This window comes from Megalobrama amblycephala, linkage group LG16, assembly GCF_018812025.1.
Source record: "Megalobrama amblycephala isolate DHTTF-2021 linkage group LG16, ASM1881202v1, whole genome shotgun sequence".
Classification (NCBI taxonomy): Eukaryota; Metazoa; Chordata; class Actinopteri; order Cypriniformes; family Xenocyprididae; genus Megalobrama; species Megalobrama amblycephala.
This window is the reverse complement of record NC_063059.1, coordinates 7,185,036-7,195,860: the sequence shown is the minus strand read 5'-3', so window position 1 is coordinate 7,195,860 and position 10,825 is coordinate 7,185,036. Positions and strand designations below refer to the sequence as shown.

General features: G+C 40.3%; 1 protein-coding gene across 1 annotated transcript; it reads left to right on the top strand.

The window, feature by feature from the left end:
• Window positions 1–469: 469 nt before the first annotated feature.
• On the top strand, window positions 470–10,574 carry LOC125248104 (galactose-specific lectin nattectin-like). Its single transcript, XM_048159724.1, has 6 exons — window positions 470–557; window positions 4,180–4,247; window positions 4,439–4,560; window positions 8,487–8,612; window positions 8,759–8,870; window positions 9,058–10,574. Exons 2-6 carry the CDS (start codon window positions 4,187–4,189, stop codon window positions 9,123–9,125), a joined length of 489 nt encoding a protein of 162 aa, XP_048015681.1. The 5' UTR covers window positions 470–557; window positions 4,180–4,186; the 3' UTR covers window positions 9,126–10,574.
• Window positions 10,575–10,825: the final 251 nt, after the last annotated feature.

The window sequence follows — 10,825 nt, the reverse complement described above, 5'->3', positions numbered from 1 at the left end:
CAGACATATTCGGATGGGATTATCTCACAGGACTTCTGTGTTAGCCGAGAAGCAATAATTCGTAATTAAACTTGGATGCGCTATGTTTTTGACTCTCAAAGAACCGGTTCATAAGAGTCATTTGTCAATGAAGCTGACTACACTGGGCGCGCTGCGTGCGCGTGCAGCCATTAATCACAGTTTATTGAAAGAAGTGTTTTTTTGACATTATTTTGCGTTACGCTGACTTTTTTAGGGCATCACATTGAAGCGCCGCTGCTGAAAAGCTATACTTAAAACACTGCTTACATTTATATTCTATTCTGTGATCATTTTAGGATGGCAGATGGTGTGGCTTGCTTTTTCTTAGGGTGGCAGTTGCCACCCCATGCCACCCCGGTAGATCCGCCCATGATCCCCACCCATGATCCCCACCCACTTTGAAGCGGTACTAAACTGCAGTGGAAAAGCAAACGAAAGTAAAAGCGAGCCGAACCGAGTCGAGTCGAGTCGAGTCGTTCCACGCCATAAAACAGACCTCCCTGGGTGAATCGTTTGGGAGTCGTTGAGCAAATAAGGTAAGAACTAAATGCATATTATAAAACAATGAAAGTGTTTTTTGACTTTGCATGCTTGTAAACATTGTTGGGGACTCACAAAACAAAAATAGGAACCTTTCAAATGTTATAATAGGGGCACTTTAAGTAGCCTATATTTCTGATAAGAACATGACAATCTATGAGGGCAGTCTGCAGAATTCTATCTCAGGGTACGCACAAAACTAGCACTTTTTTTTTCTTCTTGCTGTCCACAAAAAGTGATTAAATCAATTATAGTTCATGCATTTAGAAAATCTGATACACTTGACTGAACTTTGATAGATTTATTATTTATGTATTTATTTATTTATTTATTTGTTTGTTTGTTTGCGTTATCTCTGACCGGCTTTGTACCGAAATGTGCGTATTGGCCCTGTCCCAAATTGTACCGTAAACCCTCACGGTCTTCGTCTGAGTCCGCACTTTCACAACGTAATGTCGCTTTGACTGCCGGGTAAAGTCCTCTGCGTAGCTCACAGTGTCTTGCAGGCTCAGCAGAAGTGCGCATCAAGAGTGCATAGCAGCCGCAAAGCGCACGCAGTGGCCATTGTAAGTCCACAAGACCGAAAGTGTACATGAAGTGTGCCATTTGAGGCAGGACCAATTCAGAGAAACATGTGATTAACGAGAAACGAAGCCTCACTTTCTTTCCAGTCATGTGAATGCTTCACTTTGCGTGTCGGAATGTTTGAACCCAGACCAATACAGACCAATACTCTACAGGTATGAGAAAGTTCAAGTCCATTTACTAGCATTTTTAATATAAGGTAAGAACTAAATGTATATTGTAAGACAATGAAAGTGTTTTTTGACTTTGTATGCGTGTAAACCTGTTGTTGGGGACTCACAAAACAAAAATAAGAACCTTTCAAATGTCATAATAGGGGCACTTTAAGTAGCCTATATTTCTGAGAAGAACATGACAATCTATGAGGGCAGTCTGCAGAATTCTATCTCAGGGTACGCACAAAACGCACTTTTTTTTTCTTCTTGCTGTCCGCAAAAAGCTTTTAAATCATTATTGTTCATGCACTTAGAAAATCTGATACACTTGCCTGAACTTTGATAGATTTTTTTACTTATTTTTTTTTTTTTTTTTGTTATCTCTGACCAGCTTTGTCCCGAAATGTGCGTACTGGCCCTGTCTCAAATTGTACCCTAAACCCTCAAGGTCTTCCTCTGAGTCCGCACTTTCACAACGTAATGTCGCTTTGACTTTCGGGTAAAGTCCTCTGCGTAGCTCACAGTCTTGCAGCCGCAAAGCACACGCAGCGGCCACTGTAAGTCCACAAGACCAAAAGTGTACATGAAATGTGCCATTTGGGGCATGGCCAATTCAGAGAAACATGTGATTAACGAAAAACGAAGCCTCACTTTCTTTCCAGTCATGTGAATGCTTCACTTTGCGTGTCGGAATGTTTGAACCCAGACCAATACAGACCAATTCTCTACAGGTATGAGGAAGTTCAAGTCCATTTACTAGCATTTTAAATCTATAAGCCTGTATATTACATGATCACAGGGGTCATTATCAAACTCATTTTAGGTTGAGGGCCAGATGGGAAAAAAATGCAACCATTTAAAACTTAGTGAGCTGACAATTACATTAATATTAACCATTGCTACAAACTACACATTAATTTGTAAGAAAAGAAAAGAACACTGCTGTTTTGAAAACTGCTTTTGTTTTTACTGCAAAAAGACTTTATTAGATTTTTAAAATAATGTTTTATTTAAAAACTTTTACTATTGTTTTTTTATTGCCAATTCCAATTTTTGGAGCAAATTTGATACCTGTTGCCAATTTTTTCTTTTATTTATTTATTTGTTGTTTATTTGTTCCATACGAAAAATATGTGCAGCCATTTGGTATTAGTGATGGGCATTTTTCCAAAACATTGTATTCGAATGTTTGGGCTCGTAAAAAAACGAATATTCGAATATTCGTTTATTTAAATGAGGTTAAACGAGTTCATCAAGATTTTGTAACCATTTCTGAACAAGCTTACGATTAGGCAATACACAACAAGCTTACATTATATCTTAAGGTTTTCTTTTAGTTCAAAGCATTAAACAATATGTGTAAACAGAACATATTAACAAAAGCATTTAAGCTCAAGCAGCGCGAATGGGAAAAACGCAAAGCAGCGACAGCACAAACGTAACTTACATAATACCCTCGAGTCAGTAGACTATATGGTAATCGTGTTTATATTTTTTCACATTCATGTTGAGAAAAACAATAATATCCACATGCTCGGGTGAGAAAACGAGCTGGGCTGACAGACGTTGCAGAGACAAAGTTAACAATAATACATAACGGTGTGCTAAGCTAAGTTTCTAACAGTAGCACCTTGTTTTCTGTTCGTAAATATGTCTCCCTCGACGAAACTTAAAGGAAACATGTCTCAAAATCATTTTGCTATCAGATAGGTTTCATCTCGGCTCACTCTGGGAGCTTACCTGTCGTGAATGCAGTGATGGACAGGACAGCCGTCTTTCCTCTCTGGTGTTTAGATTTCATGTGCTTTCTCAATATGGTGGTGATATTATGATAACTCAGTCATTAATTCATTTGATCAAAAGTATTTCCATTGTTTAAGATCATTTTCATCCAAGTAATTCCAAACTGTGCGAGACAAACGACAACATTATGTGACAATCAAATGAAATAAACTTGTTAAACACGCTCCACAGCGCCACCCGGTGTATTTAGTTATAACTGCGAGTTTTAGTGCTTAGGATTTATCATGGATTCACTGCATTTACAGCCAGCAAAGCAACATAGTAAAATTCGAATAGTATTTTTATTTTTCGAATATTAATTACAGGTCGAATATTCGACTATTTGTGCACACCCCTATTTGGTATACAAGCACCACTGCATTTTGAGCATAAGCATTTGTTTTTTATTTAAATTAGATTGTATAATTTTAAGATTTGTATGTAGGCATCCGGAGAACAAATGTATTCATATCTCCAAAGGGTGCACCGCAAACTTCTGCACATTCGAACACAGGACTGATTTTACGATTTTTATAAATGTAATAACTTGCCATTTCAGTTTCTCTGTTTCTCACCAAACCCTACAATAGGCTATACCTTCAGAACACTTGGAAAATATGGTACGAGCTGCACAGGATTATTTTACTACAGATTTGCATCCAAGTCACCATTCTCTGACATTAAATAAATATAAGAATGTTATGGTATTACACAGGCTCTGTGTCTGCTTGATCATTCTTGATAGATATCTCACGCTGCTGCTGCCACACATCATAGGGGTTGAGGCACCTGTTTTCAACTGATGAATGATAGCATTGAGGATTCAGATAGTCTACCTGAAAATGAATCTAACACTTAGCCTCTACACACTTGACATTAAGTAAATTATAAAAGCATGACTGTTTCTGGACAATCTTCCTCTGTGATTCTGAAGGAAACAATTTGAAAACTAAGTCAAGTTTTTGGAACAGAGACCAACTGAATACATTTTTTACCTAAAGTATTTTTGTGCTTTGTCTTAATGCATTGGAGAATCCCCAGTGTGCAGCATATGTGTGCATGCAGACATCTGACTTTTCCTGCTTATTCATTTCAGATTAATCATGGCAATGCTGAGAAGTTTTCTGCTTCTTTTCATCATCTTCTCCATGGGGAATGCAGAAGGTAACCAAGACATTTATTTGTAAAAACCCTTGCTTTTTAAAAACATTTTGGAAATGTACAACATTACATTGACTAATATTTGAATGAAAACAGTATTTTCAGAACATAACACAAACATAAAATAAGCTACATTAATAAAAATCAAATTATTCTTGGCTGTGGATATTACAACATCTATGTACTGGATGCAGATGATTCAGTCAAAAAATGCCCCACTGGATGGACAAATTTCGGACTCGGATGGACAAATTTCAAACTCCAATGGCGATGCTTCAAGTACTTCTCTCAGCCGGCTAACTGGATCACAGCAGAGGTAATGTGTTAGTTACAACAAGGTAATTTGGACACAAAATTACTCTGCGGAGAAGAGAAAGGAGGAGGGTGAAAAGCTGTAAGTTCTGTAGTTGGACATCTATAAGCAGAGTCCACTACTTTAGGTACAAAAGCAGGGTTAGGGCGAAAATAAATCTTTGTAAACCCTGTAGAAAACTGTAAACAAGACGGGCTGATAGACAGGGCCTGTAAGTCACTCACACGCTTAGCAGTGCTACAGGCAGTGCTGTCTTAAGAGAGAGAAACTTCAACCCAATGCCCTCTAATGGCTCAAAAGGGTGTTGAGAAAGGGCCTCTAAAACCAACAACAAATCCAACAAAGGGACCATCTGTCTGGCCACTGGCCTCTTACGGCATGCCCCTTTCATAAAATGACTTATTAATGGGTGCTGACTCGCCGTCTTGTCACCAAAACCAACATGACAAGCAGAAATAGCTGCTAAATATACCTTCAGGGTAGAAAAAGCCCCCCCACCCCGCATACAGTAGGACGTTTGGCCATGGGTGGACTAGAGCATCCACACCCAATGTTGCATTTTCGTCTGCTAGAGAGAAATACAGAGGACACTGAGTGTTTTCCTGCGAGGCGAAGAGATCTACGCCAGCTCAGAAAATGTTTCAGCGCTAGAAACACTGCCAGCAACTCCAGGTAATTTATATGCTTGTGAATCAACTGTGGAGGCCACACACCGTTCACCGCTCTGTCCATCAGAGTTTCTCCCCAGCCCTTTAATGATGCATCAGTTGTCATACTAACTCTCGACGACACCGCCCCCAAGGGAATCCCCGTTCTGAGAGTCACAGGGCTTTTCCAATGTCTGAGCGCTCTGACACACATATGAGTTATTCTCACCGGTCGACAGAGATGTTGCCAGGAACACAGACATAGATGTGGATCCAGTGCTGAAAGTCTCTCATCATCAAAAGTCCTAAATGTACTACCAAAATCACTGAAGCCATTAAACCCAGCATCTGAGTGAACAACGTCATTCTCCCCTCTGTCAGATTGACTCGATAAGAGAGAGAGTTTATTCTGAGCCCCAGATATTCTGTGCATTGCGCGGGCTCTAAGCGGCTCTTTTTCATGTTTATTCTGAATCCCAAGCTGCTGAGATGCATTAACACCCTGTCCGTCTCTGACCGCTTGCTCCTTTGACACGGAGCATATCAGATAATAAGACAATAATCTTATTCCGTTGTTCCTCAACGAAAAAAGTGCTGCTTCCACACATTTGGTAAAAGTTTTCGGCGCTAAAGATAGACCGAATGGCATAGTTTGAAACCTGTAAGCAGTGTCTCGATATGCAAACCTGAGATATTTTCTGTGAGACGGGTAAACGTCTATGTGAAAATATGCGTCTGACAGATCGATCTTCACAAACCAATCGCCCTGGCGGATGGAACGACAAAGCGTTTTGTGCGTCAACATTTTGAATGTATACTTTCGTAGGTGCTTCTTTAACACGTGGAGGTCTAATATTGTATGCAGAAATGTGCTCCCTTTCTTTGGAATCACAAAGTAATGAGAATAAAAGCCTTGACAGCTTACCTCCTTTGGCACCACTTTGATCGCTTGTTTGTTTAAAAGAGTGTTCAATCTCGCACATCAAAACACGAGCTGACTCTCCCTCAGCCACTGAGACTATTATACCATTGAATTTGGGTGGTTTCATGGCACATTGAAGTCTGTATCCCCATAGAATTGTGTTTAAACCCCACGGGTGGGCTGCGCACGATTTTGGATTTTTTGCAACCTATCGGCTGTGGCCGCAAATGAATGCTTCCTCCATGGTCCGGAGCCATCTGACCTCAGACGTTGGCCAGTATGCTTCCCACTGAGAGCAGGTCTCATGTTCCTAGCCCCCGTCTGTCTCCCTCTCACTGCAGCGGCTGCTGCAAAGCCCTGTCGCGCTGGCTGAGAGGGTGGACACGGTGTTTGCTTGTGTGGTAAACAGAGGTTAAAATCTTCATCCTCTTGTTTCCTGAGAGTGCTTGTTTCTCTCATTTTCTCGAGAGCTGGACTGAACAGACCTTTAGTTGGCTCATACGCTGCGTCCATCACCTCCACTTTCTGAGCGTCGCCCAATCCTGACAGGTTCAGCCATAACGCTCTCTCACCTGACATGGCCAGACCCATCACGCGGCCACAGCCCTGAACCGCTCTATGTGAAGAGCGGAGTATTAAATCATTCACCACAAATATTTCATCCCAGAGTTTAGTACTTCTGTGTCAAGCTGTTGCCCCATCTCCTCCAAAATCTCAGCTTGATACGCTGACAGTAAAGTCACTGCATTCAGCAAGCACACCGATTGCGCCACGTACTTATACATCCTCTGATAGACGGATGCGGTTAAATGTTCCATCTTTCTCTGCAACGAAATTTGAGATGAGGCAGAAATAAAGCACTTATTCAGGTGGAGATGATAGGCCACTGAAGACTCTATCGCTGCGGGTCCGGCCAGCCCCAGCTCTCCCATCCCCTGAATCTCCAGCTTAGAACATCCTTTGGCCGGGATCTTGCTCTTAAAGAGGCTGCACCAATGGCGAGATATTTCCTTCATGCAAGCAGGCATAGCATGCAGTTGTTGTCTCATTGCGGGTTGAGCAGAGGGCAGCCTTTTCCCATCGTAAAGGGTCTCTCTCTGCTCCTTCCGCATCTTGTGCTGTGGGCCAAGCTAGACCCAGTTTCGCCTCGGCTCGTTTACAGACCTCATGCAGGTTACTGTCTGCTTGAGGGGCTGAGTCAGTCGTGCTGGGGGATCTAGACTGTGGGATAGGGAATGGAGAATAATCTTCCTCATCATCCATGTCTAAGTCGAGGAGGTCAGAGTTTGCATTGCCCTCTGCGTCCTCATCAACCGGTTCTTCCTCCTCCTGCGCGAGAAGGCCTTCGAACAGAGGAGGCATATCCGGGGATTCAGCTTCTATCATGTCTGCCCAGCTAGTGGTAGCTTGCATATGATGCTCGGTAGCCGTAGATTTCGCAGCAGCTCGGACAGACGTGGGTCTTGTTGGTTAGCCACCGCTACTCTCAGCCTTCTTTCTAAGATTTTCACCTGCATTGACGGACAGTGAACGCATGTTTGTGGGCCCACAAGCGACGTTAGAACATGTTTTGGGCCCATACACACGATGCACATCCCTGTCAGAGATGGTTGCTCCACATGATGATGGACACAGGCGGGATGCAGCCTCCCTGCACTTTGACTCATTCCCTTTGGCAGGGGTAATGACCGTCGACATGATGGCTGAAGAGTGAAAAAGATAATCGTCGTGTAGTTATCCCTTCCAACGGCTCGCCTTAACGCATAAACCTGAAGTTGGCTTGAAGCCACTGAAGATTGTAATTTAATACGAGGTAGTCTGAACAGAATAGCTCAGAATTTATGATGATTTATGATTTATTCAGAATTTATGATGTTACTCAACACAATCTAATCCACTGATGTCACATTCGGTGGCGTAATCCAATGATGGTCCGCCTGGTGAACAGTTTAGCGAAATCAGCAACGACGTCGGATGTGCTAAGAGAGCTTGTAGTCCCTCACGGGAAGAAAGCGCGAATGATCTGGATAGGAGTCGACCTGAGTGATATAGGTGGGGCAGAGCCAGATCTCAGATTGACCTGTCTGTCAAAGACAGACAAGGTGTCATAGGAACTTCCGTAGTTGGTCACGCCCAAAGCGATATCCCATAGTGAAACACAGAGCAAAGTTAGAAAAAGAACTTTCTTTTCTGCAAATAAATAATACAGAAAACTGATACTGAGCAAATAATCAATCAGAGCAGACTTTGTTTGCAAATGTCTAAAATGTTCTTTAAAAAGTCTTATGCTTTATACTAAACTTATGCTTTTTGCTAAACAAATTAGATTTTGTATTGACAATAAATATATGTCTCTTTAGAGAAAATGTCAACGTCTTGGTGCAAATCTCGCATCTGTACATAATAAACTGGAATATAATTTCCTGCTGAGTCTGTTGCCGCCTTCTGCCACAAAGACTTGGGTTGGTGGTCATGATGGTGTACAAGTAAGTTAAATTGTGTCCTAAAGAGACCTATTGATTTGTCTAAACTGAAATTTCTGTTTAAACAGTAAAGGCAAAGTTTCTAATGAAGATGGTTTGACTTAAGTCTGACTACAGTAGTGCACTCTTTGTATCTCTTCACTCATTAGAACGGACAGTGGTTGTGGAGTGATGGAACTATGTTTGACTATATCAACTGGTGCCCTGGAGAACCTAACACTTACGATCCTTCCGAGATCTGTTTGGAGATGAACTTTTCCTGTAAGAATGCAATCTGTTTTTTTTTTAATACTTTCAATTATAATTTACAATAATTTCTTATCATACAGTAACACGAAATGAGTCATTTGTATTTCATAAAGTGCCTTAAGTTGAACATTCTATTCTATTTTGATTCTAACACTGCTTTAATGATCAGAATAATGTATTTCATTATTCCATCCTACAGCTGACCGATGCTGGAATGATGCGACCTGTTCAGACTTCAAGGGCTATTTTTGTGTTATGAACCAGTGAGATCATATGCAGTCATCCTGGTCCACAGTGATTTGATTAAACTACATTTGCTTTTTCTGATCTTATCATCTTATCTTTACAAAAATGTTATTCTGAAATCAAATCTCTTCTAAAATTTAATCTACTCTCAATATCTTGAAACACTCCTCAAATTAAAATCATTATATTGTGGATAATCAAATTTATGTATATGGGTCAATATCACTGTAGGGTGCCTTTTGGTGTCCAGTACATAAATAACTAATTTGCCATGATAAAAATGACAATCAAATGGGTGTGTGATAAAAGGGTACGTTTTTATATTCGTAACAAAAGCATTACTTGGCTCTTTAGATACATTTTCTAGATATTTCTTTAGTTTTGTATAAGAGGATGTGTGTTATTTTGCTGTGTCCCATGCACTGCCCTTTAAATTTGAATGAGAGTAAAATATAGTCAAATCATAACTTTAAAAAATTTGTTTTCCTATTAATTTTTTTTTTTTTTTTTTTTTTTTGAATAAGCGATTACTCAATTTGAGTGAATTGATCATTTGGTAATAAAAACAAGTTTTTTCATGTCCCTTGAATGGTTGTCCACCCTGTCATACTGGAGAATCTGTCCCTTTAAGAAAAAGCCATCCCCTTTAGTGACATCAGGACAACAGATTTTTTGTCTCCTCAGTGGCGGGAATTTCAACGGCTGAAGTGAGAAAGTTGGTGACTTTTGTTGAGATGAGGAAATATGAACTCTTTACTGCCCTAATACTTCAGAAATCCCTTTAAAAGGTATACATGTGAATTAAACATGGCACAATGGCCTTCATCATCACAGTATGCTAATGCCTATCTAGTGCGAGGGATTCATCAATATGCTGATTGAGGACTGTTGGCACACTCCAGGCACAGGATAGTTCTGTGCCTGGAGTCGTTTACACCTCAACACACCTCATCTGTACCATTTGCTTCACATGACATGTATGCTTTCAACTACATGCTATTTATCTACTAGTGTTTTCTAACTAACTATGTCATGTTTGGTCTCATCTGACAGCTTATGAACTGAACTGAATGGCAGTGTACTTAAAGGAGACATTAAAGTATCCTAATGTACAATCTAGGTATTGCTTAAGCATGCATTGAGGAGAATATGCTAATGTACTTCTCCCCCTCTTGATCATCACCCATTTGCCATATCTTTTGGTTTCCTGTCAGTTGGTTTTGGTGTTGGTATTCCACTCATGTATAACAATGCTTTGCTCAGGGTATAAGAAGGAAAGGTAACTGTTGTTCTGGGAGAAAGGCTTTAACCCTGCCACCCCCGCACACCGATGCGTAACCTCTTAATACAAGAAAGGCTTTTAAGGCCTCTTCTGCACAGCAGTGCATTATTCGTTACAACTAAGTTTTCTATACAGTATGTTGTTCCATTCTGCTGTCTGTATATTTAAACAACTTAATAAATAACTTTGCCTGCTTTAAAGGTTTTGAGAATCTTTCCTTTTGTAACTGAAAATGTTGAAAGCTAAATTGATTGTAACTTTCGTTATCTAAACGTTCAGGTTAAATCCTGTTTTCCTATCAGTTCTAAGAAAGACTTTTACCTTTAATGAATAAGAGGTAAAAAATAACAACTTTAATGAAGTCAGATTAATTATATTGGAGTCAGATAAATAACTGAATTATGCACGTCCTCCTTCAACTGCTTGTTTCCGATTATTG